At 33.9% G+C, this 23,150-nt stretch overlaps 1 protein-coding gene across 10 annotated transcripts in view; it reads right to left on the reverse strand.

Moving 5' to 3' along the window:
* LOC121373962 (C-Jun-amino-terminal kinase-interacting protein 4-like) overlaps positions 1–23,150 on the reverse strand; it is a 109,541-nt gene that overhangs the window by 36,781 nt on the left and 49,610 nt on the right. For 8 of the 10 annotated variants that reach the window (XM_041500819.1, XM_041500818.1, XM_041500816.1 and 5 more), the window contains 14 exons: positions 18,218–18,400; positions 17,611–17,836; positions 16,861–16,881; positions 12,709–12,867; positions 10,946–11,123; positions 9,408–9,623; positions 8,379–8,435; positions 7,308–7,373; positions 6,303–6,528; positions 5,609–5,689; positions 5,075–5,142; positions 4,471–4,622; positions 2,808–2,979; positions 1,737–1,850 (listed from right to left, as the gene is read on the reverse strand). In XM_041500819.1, the coding sequence (XP_041356753.1) occupies positions 1,737–1,850; positions 2,808–2,979; positions 4,471–4,622; positions 5,075–5,142; positions 5,609–5,689; positions 6,303–6,528; positions 7,308–7,373; positions 8,379–8,435; positions 9,408–9,623; positions 10,946–11,123; positions 12,709–12,867; positions 16,861–16,881; positions 17,611–17,836; positions 18,218–18,400 (1,919 nt within the window). The remainder of the gene's footprint in view (positions 1–1,736; positions 1,851–2,807; positions 2,980–4,470; positions 4,623–5,074; positions 5,143–5,608; positions 5,690–6,302; positions 6,529–7,307; positions 7,374–8,378; positions 8,436–9,407; positions 9,624–10,945; positions 11,124–12,708; positions 12,868–16,860; positions 16,882–17,610; positions 17,837–18,217; positions 18,401–23,150) is intronic. The other 2 variants (XM_041500813.1, XM_041500820.1) reach the window with 1 other exon arrangement.

The following is a 23,150-nucleotide window of genomic DNA, read 5'->3' on the forward strand; positions in this document are numbered from 1 at the left end:
TGCTACTTTTTTACTGTGAATTGCAAGGTGCAGTTTATAAAATGGTGCGCTTTATTTATGAATTTTACGGTAACCGCTGTGCATATAAACCAGAACTCTTTTTTTTCATTCTCATAATAATAATATAGCATACCAAATGACTGGGACTGAAGTATTACGATGGAATGGCTCTTTATTTAGTCAGGCTAGAAACAATACATCGCTTGTGTATTGTTATACTTAGTTTCAAAAATGGACTTGTCCATGAACTTTCTTAGTTTGATTTCTGTAACATTTATTGTTAGTAGTGCATCAGATGTGTTTGTCAGATGTTCTAAAATGAAGTAACTTTCCTCATATTATACAAAGTAGTGTTGTTATACTTTGTAGTAAACACACCCAACTTGCATGTTCGATATTGCAGATAAAAAAGCCAGTGGCAGCCTAAACAATGTCACGTGATACAATTACAATGTCATGGCCATAATTGCAAAAGCCGGACTTTAACAAGGACATCAAAACAGTTTCTAACCTGTTTGTGATGTTTTTAATTAATATATCAAAATTTAAGTTTAGTACGAAGCTTGCGAATTAAAATCACATACGGTAATTGGGAGTACCTGTAATGTTTGTACTAAATGTCGACATTTCCAATCTAATTAGCCCGCTAATTTATACAGAGCATAATGTTGTTGTAATGTATTTCATTACATTACATGTAATTACACATATATAATTCTCGACAAATATATATATATATTTTTAAAGGCCGTCGTTTAAAAGTTATAAAACAATGTCAAAACTGTAACGATCGATAGGACTGTGCTTAGTTTCGGTTCACTGCCACATATCCAGCTTGACCCGACCTCATTTGAATATGTAATTTTTGCACACGGCACACTAGTTAGGTTACAGAGAAATGTGTGTTTTGCAATCGAGCATGGACGTACGGCCCGGGGGGGCAATTGCCCCCCCAAATTCGTGCAAAACAGTGGGGAAAATTCGGGCAGTTTTTATCTAGGTAAAATTTCGGGCAAATCAACCCAACCAGCCCCCCTAAATCAAAGAGACCCCATACGCCCATGCAATCGAGTGAGTAGATCTATTATAATTTTCACTTGTGCCCTTTTTTTTTTGGTTCATGCTATATAATCATACTGGGGACAAATAAAATATTATCATGTATTTTTTTTTTCTTTGCAACTAATGCAAGATTAAGAAATTAGCATTATCAAGTTCTTGTTCATATTTTCGTAACAATAGCGAGTGTTTTGTTTACGAAACTTTCCCATTAGGTGAAATGAAACTGAAAGCAACACATTCAACAATTATTTATTGTTTTAATTTAAGGGAGAATGGATCTCTTTATTAGTATTAAATACAAACAATAATTAACTGTAATTAAGATTGTGGCTTTATTTTCACTGCGGCATATTTAAAGGTGCGGTTTATGTACGAACAAAGATCGGAACTTGGTCTAAAAACAAGTGGTGCGGTTTATACACCAGTGCGTGTAATAAGCCGGAAAATATTTAAGTAAAGATGATTTTAGGAATAACAAGCCCACACTCAAAAGGGTGTCATATGTGTACACCATTTTCCAATGATTCTATCTGATCTATTAAATACCCTAAATGCCTAAAATTCTCAGTCAAAACCTAAAAATAATTTTGTTCAAGACTGTGTTCAAAGAATTGTGTATGATTTTAATTTATAAACATTTTTGTCTACGATTATGAGAAAAAATATATTCTTACTTTCTGACAATGGCACTGAAATAATGACACCATTCCCAGTTCCAATCCACAGACGATTACAAGAAATCAACATGGCAGTTATTCGTACAAAGGAAAAGCCAAGCTTGCCAGTTCCTGAAATATGAAGAAAAAGTAAATTTGATAAACCTTTCAAATTTTTATCACATGAACTAAAAATCTTAATATATTTGTAAATATTCTACATTCTGAGAAATAATAAGTGACAGATGAGCAGCACAGAATATTTAAGTATATTTATTTATTTATTTCAACTTATTATGCTATCTGGGCTGTCTGTCCAGGACAGAGGGTTAGTTGTTAGTTGTTAGTGATTAGTGAGAGAGAGAAGAGGGTGTAGTGGTCTTACACCTACCCATTGAATCATTAAAACTTTCTCTGGGTGGGAGCCAGTACTGGGCTGCGAATACTATACCTACCAGCCTTATGTCCATGGCCTAACTACGACACCAACGAGGCCGGTATTTAAGTATAATGTATTTACAAAAAGATAGTAAGTAAAGGGACGCAACTCTTGCCATGACTGACTACATTTGATCAACATTGAATTTGTGTTGCCTTTAGGTTTGTCTAAACTAGTCTTTTTTTTTACATTATTTACTTTAGCCAAGTCATTCAAGTACAGTAACTTATGATAAGTTAATCTACATTCCAAATACAAAGTAGTCAAAATTAAAGTTTTTGTCCAAAAAGACTGTGTAAAGACTATTTTCAAAATTATACGGCAATATATGCAAGAAATTGTTTGGCACATGTCATCTTTTAAACTTTCAAATTATAATTTTGCTTACATTAGCAGCAACTGCTTGTTAGAAAGACTAAGCACTAAATACTATGGTATATGTTCACATATGACAGTATCAGAGAAAACATCTGGTCACAACCCAGAACAATGGGAGAAAACTTTGGGGCGAAAGAGATGACCTGCTGCTGACTGTGGAGTTGGTAAAACTCAAGGTTTGAATTCAAGGAGCATAAAGAACCTGAACACTGAAGAAGAAGAAGAAGAAGAAATACTATGGTATATGATATCATATTCATCAGGCTATTTACCAAGCATCTTACTGACGTATGGCTCAATGTCGACATCTTGCAGGTGTTGATGTGTGTAGGCGTGGTACAACCGAAGGGTACTGTCCAGTCGAATGGAGATCCACACCCCATCACCCACCCAGGCCAGCTGTCTCACCTGACTTTCCTTTCGAGGGTGAGCATCAAAACTTTTCTGTTGGAAATAAACAATATATATTACATAAACATTATTACATGTAACATATATGTGTATGTTTTATCTATATTATAAAAAAAAAAACGACAGAAACATAATTACATTTAACCTGAGTATGCTTGATTTAAATTATAAACATATATGACATAAACATTGTTACATTTAACATATATGTAGAGGCACTAATTTTCCATTTCAGATTTTTCCCTTTTCTGTTTCAGAATTAAACAAATTTCTTTCTTTTTTCTGTTTTAGTATTAAACAAATTCCATTTTTGTTCCACTGACACACAAACACACGCACACACACATGCACAAACACATGCACATGCACACACACACACACACTGTAATTAATTGCTGATATAAAATAAATAAATATGCAATGAGAAAAAGCATGTCAGTAAAAACAAGAATTTAACTTGTGAATATGCAGACTTCGGACATTCTGTTTTCTTTACAAAACTATCCCGAAAATAATTACCTGCTGATCACACTACAAACCACTTCACTTGCATCATTTACTTTTAATAAAGCTTGGCATACTGTATGTAAAGCTTGCATTCCTTTGTGAGATCGGAAATATTGCAAATATCATATAATAAATCTTTCACTCAAGTAAATATTGGAGAATTTTAGCTCACAATGTTCGGTTTTCCCTGTTAAATCAACAGGAACAAGCAAAGAAAACACGACTGGTAAAACATCTAGATGAGCTACATTACACATTTGGCATAACATACAAAGGTACTAGTATAATAGTATAGCATAGGCCGATATCGGTGTCCATAATTTCTTGTTCGGCAAAATAAATTTTAATTCATAAAATTCACTATTTAAAGCTAAATAATATTTTGGAAAAAAATTGGTAATTCCATTTCAGATAGGTATTTCCGCGATTCCGTCCACAAATCAGTGTCTCTATATATGTGTGTGTTTGATTTAATTTATAAAAAAAAAAAAAAAAAATGTAGTTACATTTAACATATGAGTATGCTTGATCTAAATTATAAACAGAAACATTATCACATTTACAGACTTCATCATTTATGGGAAAGCTATAACTTTTGCTCCCCATCACTTCCCTGAGACTTGTTCAAAAAGAGTAATGTTAGCTCCCCTTAGCATGAGAATTAAAAATAAAAAAATAATACAAAATGATTAAATAATATATCAATGCTCAATATAGTAATATCTTAAATGGCTCACGATAATCTAATTTACGGGAGCAACTAATTACTCCCATCAATTTCTTTCATGGCAAGGTCTGCATTTAATGAACAGTAATTTGTACACTTATAAATTGTGAGTCTGCTATCGAATTACCAATTAAATATTCAGCAGATAATGGAACAGCTGTTCTAAATTAACAAAATGAATAAAATTATTTTCAGATGAATGAAATGTATGAAACGAATGAATAAATGAATGAATAAATCAATGTTGAATGATTTTCAGCACAAACGTAACTTAGCGAAAACAAACTCACTGATATTTTCATAGACTGGGGATCTATGATGTGTATTTTATTCTTGTAGCCACACCAGACATGTTTTCCGGCAATTACAGTCATGCATCTGATTGAGTGGTGAGGTTTGCCAAGATCCAGAAGGTGATAATTCTTCAAATCCCACTGACCATCTGAATAAAAACAACTGTGAGCTAAATGATTCTTGGAATAACATCATTAAATAACATATGTCTCCTGAACCAAAAGCGTATTAAAATTGGTAAACTCCATATAGAGTTTAAAATATATTTCCATTTAAAATCCAAAAGCATCTCCTTACATACGGTACATGATAAAACATGCAGACAGATTATTCTTTCACCATTTACACTGGCAAGAGTTATGTTCCTTTACTGTCTTTTTAATAATTGAAGAAAAATTTAAAATACATTTCCTACTAAATAACAATCATACATTCTATACTGCATTTATGGATACCAGACCCTAATGGTATCTAAGAGGCATTTATATATTGGGGGTTTTGGTTGGGTTTTCTTAAAGTAAATTTTCTATCTCATTTTTTTAGCGCTTTTTAAAATAAAATGAGTAGTGTAAACCATCAGTCAGTATAAAATTTAATTACCTGATGCTCTATGGAATATTGCAACAGTCCCATCAGCCAAAGCGACCAGCACTCGACCTTTAACATGACTAAAAGGGTAGAAAAAAAACTATTCCATCAAAACATAACCACTGGATAATGCAACATATAAGCCTTATCTTTTCAATTAGAATGTTAAAATCATCATTAACTATGATTGACTGAAAATGGATGAGACATTAAAATAAATGTCTATATTTTATACTTAATTTTATTACTATCATCTCAATATATTGAGTCCACTTTATAAATATATAACTTTTTTTCCACATGAGGTGAAAATGAAAAAACACCCAACTAATACCCTAATTCTTTACTTCTTTTGCATTGCCAGATGTATTAATTATTATTACTTATCTAAATATATGTTGAAATCACCAAGTGACCATACGTCTTACCAAATTAAAGTTTCAGTTTATGAGGTTACCTCCCTTGAACTTATAAACAAATGATGTGAAAACTGCCAAAATATTAAATAAACAAAGTTACCATTCAAACAATACAAAACAAACTTACACAACGCTAAGTATCGAATCTCTCAACTTGACCGAGTGTAGACACCTCTTCCACTGTGTAACAGATGAATGTACGTACAAACTGAAAGAACAAAATAACATTCTTACTCCTGCAGTTTTGGCCTATTAACTATACCACAAATATACATCATCAGTGCCTAAAATTAGGCACTTTAGGAAATTTGTTAGTTCATCTAAAGGTTTTGCTGCCCTAGTTACTAGTACTATTAATTTTGTCTGCTCTGAATATTAATATTTATGTTATTACTAAGAATGACATTGTCACATTGATCTGGGGCAATAAAAAAAAAGAAGAAAAAAAGAAGAATGTATCTAAGAATGTAAACCAGGATTCCCTCAAAATCAAATGTTTTTTGTGGTCCCTTTTTAAATATGAGTACTGAGCAGAATACCCTTAAAACCAGACTTTTTACTTGGTCCCCTGGGTGCCCGGTTTACAGGGGTTTGTTTCAATTCACTGTGAATTCACTCTTTTGCATTATGGTCTAATGTTTGCGTAATTTATGGATTGGTGCAGTTAACACACAAAAAAAACATGTATACATATAATATGAAGTTATGATACTGTTTTTTTTTTATCCATCAATTTAAGCACCCAACAAACTGTATTCATGCAAAACCATGAAAATTTAAGCCCACAAAAATAAAAGATTTCACAGTATATGTGAACTGACCTGCCACTCTGCGATCCCATCCACACAGTGGGCACCACACTGCTCATCTTCTCCAGCTCCCCGTACTGGAGCTGGTTGTCGGTGGTCAGAGTTGTGCTCAGACCGTCACGCACGATGTCAGGCTGGTCCTGCAGCGGTTTGTCGGCATCGGTGGATGATGATGGCGTTATTGTTCCTGATGATGGTGGCGAGCCTGTGGCTCTAAAAACTGTAGCACCAAGAGGGTCTGAAATAACATGGCCACTTTATGTAGTTGCGGATACCACCCACAGCTGAAATTAATCTTTGATAACTTCAATTTTAGTATAGATTCGTAAACCATTTCTGGATAAGGATTTTGCGGTTTCAATGATGCAAATAATCATTAATCAAATTAATTTATGTCTTAAATAGCAGGTCCATTTTATGTAATTTCAGATACCATCCACAGCTAACATAACCTACTAACTTTAATTTTAGTATAGACACAGCATAGACATAGAAAAGGATTCTGTAGGACCAAGAGGGTCGGAAATAACAGGTCAACCTTAAGTAGTTTCAAATGCCATCCATAGTTAAAACTAATCTTTACTAACTTTAATTTTAGCATAAGATTCGGGAACCATTTTGAAAAATATTTAGGATAATTTCGAAGTTTCAATGATGTAAATAATCAATAATTAAATTAATGTCTTAAATAACAGATCAACTTTATCAACAACTAAAGCTAACTTTAATTTTAGCATTGACACATCCACCATTTTGAAAAGGATTCTGGATAATTGTGAGTTTTCAATAATGTAAATAATCGATAATTTTCAATTCTTCATAGTCAATAACAATATTATGTAATCATCTAGATGACATGGAGATAACAGATATTCAAAAATACAAGATTAAAATATTTTAGATTTTTATAATTGCAATTCTTTATTAAAAAAATAAAAACATTAGTATGTTGTTATAATAACAGAGTACCACTTTTCATATATCAGCAAATCAGAAATGTACATATTAATTAGCTACCATCTTCTCCATTATCCTTGTTGATTTCATCTGAACCTTTTTCTCTACCTTCATTGGAACCATCATCTAAACAGAAAAAAATAAATAAATTTCTTTCAAAACAAAACAAGTCATATAAAATTATTTTATGGTTTAATATACCGTACAGTAATGATTATGAGAATAGTGGGTTGTTTTGGAGGTTCTTTTTGTAAGGGGTTTGGTTTTTTAACAAAAATAAACATGAAAGAACAAGGAATAAATACATTTAATAACATGATCAGTAGAAAAAAAATCCACCAAACAACTTACTGGTACATCAAACTAAGCTTGATTTATTTTGTCTAAAACAGAAATACATTTATTACCCATCTGGTGAACATATAGCAGTGTCAAAACAATATTGTATGTACCACCACTGTCATACAGAAGTTGTCAAATTCACATCAACACAAGCTAGCCAAACCAGATATGATTTTGTACATTATTTTTTTACTTTGTGCTGATAATTTGTGTATAGTTAACATGCACACAGTGTCTCACTTGTTCCAAAGCAATCGCAAGTTAATTCAATTATTAAAATTTATTAGTAAATTACATTTTTGGATGTACTGCAGTGAAAGAATGCATGCATGCACGCACACACAGTTGCTCGCTTGCTCCAAAGATGAACATGACTAAATTGTCAATTTACACTTTATTATTATTTGGATTATAGATTGACAAATTAAATATTATTATGCCTATTAGCTGATATTTGTATTGTCACTCTTACATTAGTATAATAAATTGTTTTGGAAAGTGGTGACACTGGATTAAACTGTAGATATCATTCTGCTCAATCCAAAATGCTTACTTACCTACTCAAAATGTTGGAATTTATGGATTATCAGACAAATATTACATTCTTTGAAAGTGGGTAATAAATAAAATACCACACTCGGTTTTGTTAAGATTTCATTTTCACAAAGCTCACAAACATTCCTTGTATCTGACCTCTCTTTCGTTTAGTCAGATACTAGGAAAATTAGCTTGTTTTGTTAAAATGATATCTAACACAAAACAAAAGGTATATATTCTATATATACTCACCATTAGCTGCAGCATGCAGAGCATCACTGACCTCAGCATCCGTCTCGGGACTCATTTCTAGTTCAATAAGGAAAACAGGAATGTGTATGCATAGTGTATAAAGCATGTTCTTACTTAGCCATATATTATTAACATTTCTAGATCAATAAGAAAAACAGGAATGTGTACGCATAGTGTATAAAGCATGTTCTTACTTAGCCATATATTATTAACATTTCTAGATCAATAAGAAATAAGCATGTTCTTACTTAGCCATATATTATTATCATTTCTAGATCAATAAGAAAAACAGGAATGTGTACGCATGGTGTATAAAGCATGTTCTTACTTAGCCATATATTATTAACATTTCTAGATGAATAAGAAAAACAGGAATGTGTACGCACAGTGTATAAAGCATGTTCTTACTTAGCCATATATTATTAACATTTCTAGATGAATAAGAAAAACAGGAATGTGTACGCATAGTGTATAAAGCATGTTCTTACCTATGCACATATTATTGTAATAATATACATTAATAATGTAAGCTTCATAAAAGAAGTATTTTAAAAGGACATAAAAAAATACACAATTAAAATAAGAAACTGAAACAAAATGGTCTTAATGTTTGAACAGTTATTTCTGTCATATAGGTTATTCCTTTCTGCTGGTAGAAAATGATCTTGTATGAACTTATCCCCCCCTCCCCCACTCCCATCCCCTCAAACAAAAAGGAACATTTATCATTCACATATTAAACTGACTTAGAACATCATATACAAGGTTGCAAAGACTTATACAGAATGAAATACAACACCTGTAATATTTTTGGCATAACCTATAAATGTTTATGCAAATACTCAATTCTCTGAAGCTTAAATCCATTTTAGTAATAAGACCCAAATTTAATACACACTTTAAAGTTTAGACAATAGCACAAAGCGAATAGCAATAGCATTTCAGACTAGTCACTAAAAAAAAGAATTTCAGACTAGTCACTAAAAAAAAGAATTTCAGACTAGTCACTAAATTTTTTAAATTTCAAACCTTTTGATCCATGAGGAGAGCCAACAGGTGATATCTGAGATCCCTGCAAAGCGAGCCCAGTTGAACACTGTACGAACGTGATCCCACCGATCCCACTGTTTTCACCAGACTGGCCAACGTCATGACTACCTGTCGACACAACGGTCTCCTGCGGCAACACCGGCACTTCAGCATGGAGAATCTCCTCCGCTACGGGATAATCGGACTCCATCGCTCCTAAACCATGTCATGTAACAGTATTATTTTGAATCAATAAACATAATGCATAACTATAATTTTGCTTTAAAGGTGCTGTTTTTACCCTAATACTATAGTACGCCCCATTCTCCTACAAAAAACTTTTTTGTAAATAATTTCAGTTTGGTTTGATGTAAGAAAAAAAGAAATGTTTTATTTAACGACGCACTCAACACATTTTATTTACGGTTATATGGCATCAGACATATGGTTAAGGACCACACAGATATTGAGAGAGAAAACCCGCTGTCGCCACTTCATGGGCTACTCTTTTCGATTAGCAGCAAGGGATCTTTTATATGCACCATCCCAGACAGGATAGCACATACCACAGCCTTTGTTACACCAGTTGTGGAGCACTGGCTGGAACAAGAAATAGCCCAATGGGTCCACTGACAGGAGGTTTGATGTAAGAAGAAAAGTACTATTTTTGACTGCAATTTAGAAAACAATCGGCTCAAAAATAAATAACTTGTAGTAAATTCCATAGTATGAAAAAAAGGCATTCTCTGTGGGATTGACTACAAATGCACTTGTTTTTAGGAGTGATACAATCCCCAGTGATGATAAGATATGGCGTAAATAAGCCAGACCTTTTCAGGGTCTTTTTGTTAAAGAACAAAGACAGAAAATCTTTCTGGATAATGCTAAAATCTTGAAATCTAGTTTTAGAGCTATTGTAAATACCAAGATGACCAGAAACATGCTGTACACAAAAACAATTCTAACTTAATGGTTAAAAAAACCCCACCTGTAATAGCCGAAACTAGTTTTAAAATTTGATTTATTAATCATCGGCTATTGGATGTCAATCATATGGTCATTTTGACACAGTCTTACAGAGGAAACCCACTAAATTTTGTCCATCAGTAGCAAGTGATCTTTTTTATGAACCATCCCACAGACAAGATGGCACATACCTCGGCCTTTAAAATATCAGTTGTGGTGCACTGGCTAGAATGAAAAATAGCCCAATGGGCCCACCAATGGGGATCGATCCTAGACTGACCTTGCATCACACAAGCACTTTTAGCACTGGGCTACATCCCGCCCTAGGATCACACTAGAGCACATTGATTTATTCATCATCGGCTATTGGATGTCAAACATTGGGTAAGTCTGACTCTTTTTTCCATTAGTAACAAGGGATGTTTTATATGCACCATCCCACAGACAGGATAGCACATACCACAGCTGTTAATATACCAGTCATGGTGCACTGGCTAACACGAGAACTAACTAGCATCAATGCCTTTATAAATTAGACATTTTTTATAACAAAAACTTTTATTGACTGTTACCTGGAACACTGGATATGCAGAGTAGATGTGTTGAAGAGACACGGAATGAGTCAAGAATATCACCCGGGTTGTTGGCGTCAATCACCGTCACGCGGCTCGTCGAATGGGTGCTCGTGCAGATCCACACAAGAGAAGACAACTGCTCCTTATCCGCAACCTTAAGGTTCTTCTCATGATCCTATGTGGAAAAAAAGATAAATTAAAAGTTTGAAGGTTTTATTTATCGACACCACTAGAGCTCACTGATTTACTAATCATCGGCTACTGGATGTTAAATATGACATATAGTCTTTGAGAGAAAACCCATTAATATTTTCCATCAGTAGTAAGGGATCTTTTATATGCACCATCCCACAGACAGGATAGCACATACCATGGCTTTTGATACACCAGTCGTTGTGCACTGGATGGAATGAAAGAAAGAAATGTTTTATTTAACGATGCACTCAACACATTTTATTTACGGTTATATGGCGTCAGACATATGGTTAAGGACTACACAGATTTTGAGAGGAAACCCGCTGTCGCCACTACATAGGCTACTCTTCCGATTAGCAGCAAGGGATCTTTTATTTGCGCTTCCCACAGGCAGGATAGCACAAACCATGGCCTTTGTTGAACCAGTTATGGATTGGATGGAATGAGAAATAGCACAATGGGCCACCAACAGGGATTGATCATAGACTGACCGTGCATCATGTGGGTACTTTACAACAGGGCTATGTCCCGCCCGAAAAAAAGGTAGAATAGCACTAATTATAAAACTAGAAAGGTGTCCACAAATTTGTGTAGTCACAAATACAGATGAACAGATATATAAATGGAGGTAAAAAGTAAATATTTTGTTTTGTTTAACAACACCACTAGAATGGACTACATAAGGTGTCTGGTTTGAATACATATTGTTAATTATATTTGAGTTAAAATTTTGTTTTGTTTAACGACACCACTAGAATGGACTACATAAGGTGTCTGGTTTGAATACATATTGTTAATTATATTTGAGTTTAAAGTTTGTTTTGTTTTACAGCACCATTACAGCATGTTGATTTCTTAATCATCAGCTATTGGATGTCAAACATTTGATTATTTTGACATATTTTCTTACAGAGGAAGGAAGGAAGGAAGAAAATGTTTTTATTTAACAATGCACTCAACACATTTCATTTACGGTTATATGGCGTCAGACATAATAGTTAAGAACCACACAGATATTGAGAGAGGAAAACCCCTGTCGCCACTTTATGCGCTACTCTTTTCGATTAGCATAGCAGCAAAGGTTCTTTTATATGCACCATCCCACAAACAGGATAGTACATACCACGGCCTTTGTCACACCAGTCATGGTGCACTGGCTGGAACGAGAAATAGCCCAATGGGTCCACCGACGGATCTTAGAGAGGAAACACACTACATTTGTCCATTAGTAGAAAGGGCACATACCACTGCCTTTGATATACCAGTCATGGTGCACTGGCTGGAACGAGAAATAGCCCTATAAGCCTACCGATGGGGATCGATCCTAGACCGACAACGCATCAGGCAAGAGCTTTTTCACTGGACTACATCCCACCCCTTAATTCTATTTGATGGCTCAGGCAAAATACATTACCATCCTGAGGCAGTATGCATACTGATTCAACCAATCAGTAAATATTAATGACTAACTGTCTTAAAATTCTCCTGAAAGTGTTTTTTCATAAAGCTGAGGTCCAAAATTGTTGCTGTGGATATTTACATGTAAGCTCCAGACATCCACATACCTTCAGTTCCTGATTAAGTTTCTCAACTTCATCTTTGGTTTCTTTGCGGTGCTCTTGTTCTATCTCTGGGGGGTTAGAATAGAAAATACTGGCCCCAACAATTGATCCACCATCCCTGGTTTTGCCCCCTGTTAGGTTCACACCAGCAGCACACCAAATCTGAAAATAAAGTAAGGAAGGAAATGCTAGTAACATGCTCATATTTACTGAAGATTTAGGCAGGTCCATTCAGGGCACGACAGTCTCAAATGTCTTGCCCATACCAGTGCCAACTCCCCAAAATATATCAACTAATGGCAAAATCTAAGATGGAGCTTGTGGAATAAGATGCTACCTGTCCTCATTATTTTCCATTAAAGCAGTTCCTCAGCTTTTTAAGATGATCAGTTTGCACAAATGTAAATACAGAGATGATATTTCTGCAAGCTTACATAGAACAGCAATAAACAAGACACCTTTTTGCCAGTGCTTTGTTGATTTTGACATATAATTTTGAGCCATTGGATATTGATGAACAGGTAATATTAAAAGCCAGATGTGGATGTAACTTACCACACATTTAATCTATATTATTGTCTTTTTTCAAAAAGTAATTTTCAAATAAAAAAAATTCATAAAATTGAGTACACATTTCTGAAACCTATATCCAATGAACTTAAATTCTTATTCTTTCCTATTTTGAAAGCCTAGTTACCTCTCTGACAACACTGACTTGTTTTGCTTTGCATCTTATAGAAACATTCGTTACAATGCCAGCTTTTGTCAATCACCAAACATGTGTTCTGTTGATATGAGTGCTCCAGTTATTCTTATTTTTTTAACTTAATATTAAGTGAATTTGATAGACTGGGTACCAGGCAAATGGTTAACAGGTGCTTGTAACAAAAGGCAAACCTGGTTAATATGTATGTATTAACTGTTATTCATATTATAAGATGCATTGATGCTATGCTGATACTTTATACAAACATACATTTGACAAATCCCTTCAAATTACGTTCAAGGATTTTATTATTTAATTACTTATTAATTTTTCATATTCACAAAAGCCTCAATCCTAAATTTAATAAAAACATTTAACAAAATAATACATGTTTTCAATCTTAAAATCAAATCTCAGGAGTAACACGAAGTCTTAGAGTACTTCAAAAAGCAATACATGTCCCCTACCGGGACCAACAAATTTTAATATCTCCTAAGTTCAAGGGCCAAAACTCTGAGAAAAATGTCAAACCTGTTTTGTAACAGTACATGTTAAAGCTATACAAAAAATTTCAGCTCAATATCTTGAGGCTTGTGGAAACCAAGTCAGTAAAACTTGATGTGGAACAGAGGGACAAACAGACAGACAAAAGGATGAAGGCAAAATTCTTCTAGTACTGAAATTTCTTTCATGTATATTATAGATATGTACTACTAACACATATTGAAAGAAAATCCACTGTTAAAATTGTTTGTTTTTAATAATACTAATAAAATAAAATATAGGTTTACCAGTACCTCAACCATAGTAAACTATTAGCTACTAAGTAATACTGATAAATTTAACACCAAAAAAGAAATCTGCTACTGGCTTTTTTTTAGATAAAAGCATAATTTTCACCACATATAGAAATTACCATAACCTTTATCTTTATAAATCAACTATAGAGGATAAACATTTAAATTATGAAAAGGCCAAACAAATGATAATAAAACTAGCTGGAACTCATGCTTAGCTCTGAAAAGTTTGGATGGCATGAGGTGGCTGTGTATTGGGCTTTTCTCCAAAAGTATGATCGCCATGTACTGGTATATACCCAGCCCTCATTAGCTGAGGGCTATACTGGAATGGATGGAATGGAAAATTATTTAACGTGCACATTCAGAGCAAGCTGTTGTAGCACACACCTGTCCTGGGCACAAGAACCGGCCTCAACCAGTTCCTCCGTCCATGACATGAAAGATTTGGGGTGGGTGGAGGAGGGACTGCCTGCACTGTCACTGTGATTAGTCATGTGATCACAAAAATGGCTGCACCCATGTAGGCTTTTATTATATCTGTATGTGCAATATTTAGCCCAATGTCTGTATGGTAGTTCACTGAACATGAGCGCAAAAACAAAAAAATCCTTGCATTATGTGGCGTACATGAAGGTAAGTACAAAGATGGTGGTCAGCAGTGCAGATCAAAATAGGCCTTGCATATTATATTACAGATTAAACTGGTCCTCAGCACATTGTTTATCATCATTAATTTGATTACATACACTACTAGAACAGAAGAAACTTTAAAATAAATTATCAAGAAATCTCTTATTTGTATTTTCCATTAAGTATGGTTTAAAATACTTTTGATTGAGCCATAGTTCATCAGCTAAAATGATCATGAATATAACCTCTTGTATTAAATTTTGTGTATTAACAACAGTACATGATCAATCAACAATTTTAACTTCATGTTATATAAATACTAGTCTTAACAGATGGAACTAGTCATGACTGACCATAAACAGTATAATGCTCTAAGCAAAATTACGATGTCCATTTTATAATTTATACTGCCACAACTGTTTGTATTGGCAGTTTATGATGACTGATGAAAACAAAGTTACATACCGGTACACTTGGCTAGACTTATTCACTTCGGACTACATTTTCATTATTTTTAGCTTTTCGTCATCAATTTCAATAAAATAAATGGAAATATAATTTTACGTCACAGTAAACATATTTATTAATGAAATAAGAGTGCAAAAAGCATTTTCTGACATTTGATATTAAACTAAAAATCAAAATATTATTAAGAATAGTGTACAAAGTGGTTTACGTCTTTTCTATATATGTCCATCAAAAATTGATTTTAAAAAATTAAATTAACTGCAGTGAAATAAATTATGTACCTGTGCATTTTGTACAAATAATTTTCATATGTGATTCACAAAAGCTCATAACCTATATATATGACAGGGATTCAAAACATCTTGGGTAAAAATGTCAGCAAATTGCAAGTAAAAGCCAAATAAGCAAAAACAATATATAAAATACCAAATGTGAACAGAATACAACAGGAACAAAATAACCAACTCACAGGATTCAACTGATAGCATGTTTTTCCAAAAAGAGATACCATATTGGTCAATGCCTTGAAATATAAAGGAGAACTCAGATGACTTTCTACTCTTTTTAAAAATAAATGTGTAATTGAAAAACTCCAGAAGATTTATTAATTGTCAGAGATCTTTTGTTCAGTATGGTATTGCAATTTGCTATGCAAGTTTCCGAGATGGCTACACAATTCTAAAATATTAAATAGTACTTCAGGCCTATGAGAATTGAACATTGGTGTAAACCATTTATGGGTTATGCAAAAACAAATTCAGGTAAATCATTTCGTGTTTACCTAATCCATTATGACCATTTAAATGATGTCCTAAATTTAATGCGAGAACAAAAAAATGGGTTATGCAAACTATACTTACGCAAGCGACGTGCGAACGAATATATCGATCTCACAATTTTCAGAGGTTTGTATTTGCTAATCAGTTTTAAATTAGCAATCATCACAAATAAAAATTTTAAAACATTCCCGGATTGTATACAATTCTTTTAACAAACATGGAAGATAGATTCTCTGAATAATTACTTACGGTGACCAGGAGGGTTAGAGAGTTTGAAATTCAGTCATATTAAATAAGACACCATTGTGTTTATTGGCCATTGTGATATGACCACCAATGGTCAAAATGTCATGGGCTAAAAATAGGTCAATGAACTGCTGAATTCATTTCCAGTAAAATTTGTGTCACGTTTGGTTACCTTTTTAAACAGATGTACTTGTCAAGCATGAATAATAAGCAATAAACTGAATATTCCTTAATAACATGGAGGACACACATTTTGGAATAGCCAAACTGAATCTACTGCCTGCTATCAGTTCCAGTGAACACAAACCATGTATTCGAAACTCTGTTCTGGTCCAAGAAACGTCTTGCTAAACATTTCATAGAGGCGAGAACATTTCCTGTTCTCAAATCCCACTACTTTGTACCTCACATAGTGGTGTAACGATAACACATTCTCAGCCAGTCCCGAACGCAGTTTCGAATACACAGAAAAACTCAACTGAACAAAACAAATTATCCTGAGCACCTTATTAGGTATTTAACTCACAATTAAATCCACAGAGAGTGACTGTAAAAAGATGAAATAACAAGAACAAATATTACTGTGAAATAAAATGACAAATCAGAAAGATGTTCATGGGTCTGCCTAAGACTCAACAAAAAGATTAATTTTTCAAGACAATTATACTAAAGGCAGGGTTGTTTGACAGTTAACGTACTAAAGGAAGATTGTACGAGTTTGTTTTTCTTCAGCTAACTCTCGTTATGCTGTAAGTCATTTTGCAAATCATCAGCCTCTTAGCATAAACTGCCCAACTATCTTTTGAGACAAATGGAGAAAAAAGAGATTACAAACAGAAATAAATTCTTTTAAAATTATTTGAACAAGAAAAAAAAAATTATTCTTGTTATTCTTGTTCAAATAAGTTTGATAAAATTCATTTTTGTTTGTATAAAAAAACAGTCCCCCCCCCCACCATTTGTCTCAAAAGCTCTAAAAATGAGTTAGGCTAGTATGCTGAGAGACTAATGAAATGTTTTTAACAGCTGATGTTAGTTACAAACACATGGGTTGTTGTTTTTTCCCAATTTATAGTTAGGCAGCCATAATTGAATTATGTAACAAAATATAAATAATAAGTTGGACATAATAACCATTTGGCTGGTTTAATAACATCCTTTTGGGGACAAATTAAATGTATATATTTTCTGGCAATAATTTACTGGGCCATCTAGTAGGTTAACTGCCTTTGTAACCATGCTTTTAAAGGATGGCTTAACAAAACCGTTATTCTACCTTTAACCCTGTTTCTTTGTCGAGCAGTGGTCTGCAGTAGACTGGGACAGGTACTGGGACTCCACTCTTTCCGTAAGACTCTTTCGAGATCTGGGGCGTGAACTTGGCCGGCAAACTCCAGCCATATGCCTGCATTCTGCCATCATCCTTCTTGACATGAGCTCGAACCTGCTTGTACTGTTCACGACGCTCTCTCTCGCGCTCCTTTTTCACTTTCTCAGATGTGCTAGGAATTATAAATAAGTATTGATAATATACATTTATGTTTCAGTTTTGTTATACAAACACTTATTTTTTAAATTTCTGCTAAAATGTGTAACTGTATTTATTTTTTTATTTTTTTGAAAGGGTACATTATAATAGTTGCTAGTGCCATATTCTACTTTTAAATGTATTTGTGACCAAGAACCACAAATCAATTGATCTGACAGTTACATTTTGCATAAACAACTCAAGAATATCAAATATGTTTTAACAGATGATGCCTAAACATTGCATGCTGAACTTGATGTTTACTTTTTTTATGACTGCTGTTACAGCAATTGACTGGATCCCCATGGTTTTTATTTACAGACTTTTATGGAATTCAGATAAAAAGATTACTTACACATCATCCTGCAGGAAGTCAAAGGCCTTGGATTTCTGTCCTAGATTGTACTTCTCTCTCTGCTTCTTGTTGGGGTCTCCAATAGGCTGTACCTGAGTGGTGGGAGCACTGTACTTCACGGTAGCCAGTGGCAGTGGCGTTGTCCTCTTTGGTTTGTTAGGAGAGTTGAATAGATTACCAAAACTGAAAAAAACAGAATATGCATACTAAGCAAATATTTTTTTTAAAAAGAAAGAAAGAAAACCAGAATTCTGAGTAGTTAAATGTCTCACCTACCAGTGCACTGTGATGAACATCCAAAAGTGCACAGCTATAAACACTTTTACTGATCTAGGCCTTATAGTTTGTGACAAACGGATCTAAATGCGAAACTTCAGTGCAAAGGTGGATGCCACTGTTGCCAGAAATGTAATACCTATATCTCGCCTTTTCACTTACTTCATAAAAGCAACACAACAATGTATTTTGTCCAAAAATAAACCTGGTGCTTAGGAACATATCAGATGTTCAAGGAGACTGTGATCCAGTACCAATCGCAATGGCAAATAAGAAAACCACATGGAGAAACACAGGTTGAGGAGTGCAAAGGTTTGCAAAAGATTTTATTGAATTAAATAATTAATATGGGTATTAATCATAACATCACTCAAATGTTTTCGTCTTTTCATAGATATTCAAACCTGTAGTGGCTCCCTTGACACTCTTGCTCATGGCATCAAGATCACCCCAATACATACACACATACCTAAATTCAAGAAGTCTTCAGGCCAATTCGCTAAAAACTTAAAAGCATCAATTCGTCCATATATTGAATATTTGGTACTAGACTTGTATGTCATTGTTTACTTTCCACCCAACAGCTGATGTTTTGTTTATGCTGGGGTGTTTAGCATTGATTAATTTTTCACTTTTCACTCAGAGAAGAATGTCCAGAAATACATTTATGCCTTACTAATAAGGTGGTCATTAATGAAGTTTTACAGATTTTCCCCTTTGCTAACTAGTGTTTAATAATAAAAATTCATATTTGCTCTCCTGTTTTTAGAAGATCCATATAGAAAATGTTCACTGTTTATCAACGCTAGAATAGGTGTTGTGTCAGATTTCTTCTCTGATCTTCTAGACCACAGTTATCATATGGTAAACTTCTAACAGGCATTCATTAAACAATGTGTTAGAATGACATTAACATCTATGGATGGGAATGCAGATGATTCATCCTCTGGACATTTCATCCACAGACGATTGGTCCACTAAAAATTCGTCCACTGTTGAACTCGAGATGATTCGTCAATCAAAAAAAATTCTTGGGCAATTCGTCAACTATATTTTTTTTAAAGTACAGATTGTAACCTAACCTAACAGCTTTGCCATGCCTACATCTCTGATATTGCCAGTGGCTTTGCCTGTGGCAGAAGGGATCAAGGTTACCAAGTATGATGGGGACAATTCGATAGGCATAGTGTATTATAGTTATAATATTGTAATTATAATAGGGAATGGGTCAATTAAAGTAAATTTATGATTATTGTATTTACAAATTTATTATGACGCTATTTTTAATGAGCTCTCAATAATAATAATACATATATATATATATATATATATATAGTTTGTGGAGAGTATAGTTGATCATTCAAGAATAACAACATCAATAAAGTACTATAATGGACACAGACAGACAATAACAAGTTGATAGTGCCACTAAAATTTAGTTTGTTTTATATACTAGTAGTTTACCACAAAACGAAAATAATTAACCATTCCTATGGCTAAGAAATAACATTTTAGATTTATTGGTCTAAATGTTGTAATCGAGTGGACGAATTGTCCGAGGTGGGTGGACGAACTGTATGTGAACGAATTGTACGGCGGACAAATTGTCTGTGGACGAAACACCCAGAGGACGAACTGTCTGGAAAGCCATAGATGCTGAACTTAAGACTGCCATGTCAGACACACTATGGTATATATACACAACTCCCAGTAAACCAGACTTTGTAGCAGTGAACCTAAACTGTTAAAAAATCAATTTGGATCCAGCAATCTCTATATAAGATTATAGAAGTTTGTTTTGTTTAACGACACCACTAGAACACATTGATTAATTAATCATCGGCTATTGGATGTCAAACATTTGGTAATTCTGACACATAGTCATCAGAGGAAACTCACTACATTTTCTTAATGCAGCAAGGGATCTTTTATATGCACTTTCCCACAGACAGGCCTTTGACCAGTTGTGGTGCACTGGTTGGAATGAGAAAAAGCCCAATCAGTTGAATGGATCCACCGAGGTTGTTCAATCCTGCAAACGCAAGCACCTCAACGAGCACTCAACTGACTGAGCTAAATCCCACCCATATAGATTATAGATGCCAGCTTTGACCCCAAAACAAAAAAAAGAGTGTATGAGCACTTTATCCATACCAATTTCAAGAATTGTTTTCTGTAGACCATAATGTAGTTTATGCTAAGTTTTAGGTGTCATCAACAAATCAAAGGAACTGGGAAGGTGGAGTGCAGGGTGTTCATTAACTTTGAACATAGGAGGCTGTTTGAGAATAGTAGGCAGTTATATTTACTTTATATTTATGCAGCGAGGTTTATAACTGTAAGCATGAAAAATAAGTGGCAATAGTGTTAGCAATAGCTATCAAAAATTGCCACCTGTCACCCACTGTGAACACACTGGGAGTGGTTATCCACAATAACTGGCACTGGGAAGGTACAGAGGTTATCTATAACCAAAGCATTACTGTCATTTGTTAAAATATCCTATTTGGACTGTTTGGTATAAAGATATGAGCTTGAATGTGTTAATGATTTTGTTATTCAGATTTGTTAAAGGGACAGTCAACTCAAACAAGAGCCTTATGTGTTGGAAAGATGCATACCTGGACCACCAACACATACTGACTCTTTAACAAATGAAAAACGCGTAATTTTAGAGTTAAAAAAAAGAAGAAAAAAAAAGAAGATTATTCCTGCTAATTGGGGGCAGCCATTTTGTTTCGTTTTTGTGACGTCGATGGTATAGTTTGGGGCAAAGTGATGTCAGCTCCGTCCAACTCCTATATGCACAGTGTAAACAAACGCTCTAATTTACCAGGCGCTTTGCTTTCATCAATTTCACTTGTAAAACAACATAAATGACTTGATAGTATAATAAACTATTTAACTAAATATATTTCAATTTGCATCAATAGAGTTTAAAAAATCTAAAGAAAAAATGCATATTATTAGGCCCATCGATCAAGCAAAAACGACCACTCACAATACCCAAGTGATAATTTTCTTTTCTTTGGGACTATGTAATTGGTCAGTTTTGTGATTTTAGATGGGAGTCTATTTAATCAAGGGTTTTACAGAATTACTTACAATAATAAAGCAGGACGGCTGATAATGTCCATTATAATTTGAGGGGTGTCCGCGCGGTTATCACACAATACCCTGTGATTTTAATATAAGAGGCACATCTTTCTAGTGTGTCTAAGACACAGTGTCTGGGGACCGTCTAAATATACACCTGCCAATCAGGAAGCACAGGTACAGGCCACGGAAATAAAAGAACAATTAACCAAGAAAACACTCCGATTATTATTTCAGTACGTGGGTTAATTTATGTACAAAACATAATACAGATATTTCAACACTTTGACAATGGTGGTTTATTTTGTATTAAAAAATAATATATACTTGTTGCTGGATTACTGAGATGGATATTATTACAGAATATTGCGATGCATCCACAAAATTCAGGTATGTTTTGTTTCTTCAGGTCGAAGACTAATTCCTGACGTGACATGTTAGGTATTACGTAACCACCAGCTCGCTAGAGGGTGTATTCACTGGGTACAAAATGGCTGCGCCCATTATATATAATAGCCGTCACATTTAACCGTTTTATTAATTAACTATAAGATTATACTTGTTGATATTAAGCAATAATGTGCATTACATATTGCTGACTATGCATACCAGGCCAAATGCCTTAATTGTTCTTTCCTTTAACACTAACTCACAAAAAAACTAAGATATCATGAAATGATTCCCTTAAGTTCAAGAAACTGGATAGGTGTCAGGAAGGTAATCCTAGCATTTTTTAAGTGAAAGGTATACTGTCTTTGTGTAATGCACTATTATTGAAACACCTTGCTATTTATTAAAAGTATTATCTAGTTTTATGAATTGTTTCTCCTAATTACGTTTTAGCTATTTTGATTACATACCAAATGTTCTATGTTTATATATATTTCTATGCTGATGCCTGTTCTTGTCATGTATATGTATGTTAACTATGCATTTTTATTGGCTCTTTGTTACACATTATAATATATCTGAATGTTTCAAAATATTTAAATATTTGTAAAGAGTCGATGTCTGGGTTTTTGTTTTTAAGTTCCAGCTGGTATTTCACACCAGGTTATATACTGATGGAAAGAAATCACACAGATAGCAACAAGAAATAATGACTGCATCAAAAATCAATTCATATTGTCCGAAGTTGACTGGAAATATATAAGCAGCACATTCAACACTACATACATTTAATCCCACATTACAACTTGCTATGAAATACAGACATTACTACACTAGTAGTGAATTAAATTTGGTCTACAAATTGATGTGTTCCCTTATTTCTTTCCATTAGTATATAGTGAGCTACCTTGTCCAGTAATTTAGCTGTAGCTCGCTAACTTTTTTTTCTTTTACAGTTATGTTTCATTCCAAGCAACACTGCACACAATATCCTGTCTAAAGGGGCCCTTTCTGCTAATCAACAGTAACATAGCAGTGGGTTTCACAGTATGAAAATCATGGATTCCTTATCACTGTTAGTTTTCAACATATCAACCAGTCAACAACTCATTAGCATCAGATAATATCAGCAAATGAGGGTGAAGAGGGTGGGTATTCATTTGCCTTTCAA

This window comes from Gigantopelta aegis, chromosome 6, assembly GCF_016097555.1.
Source record: "Gigantopelta aegis isolate Gae_Host chromosome 6, Gae_host_genome, whole genome shotgun sequence".
Classification (NCBI taxonomy): domain Eukaryota; kingdom Metazoa; phylum Mollusca; class Gastropoda; order Neomphalida; family Peltospiridae; genus Gigantopelta; species Gigantopelta aegis.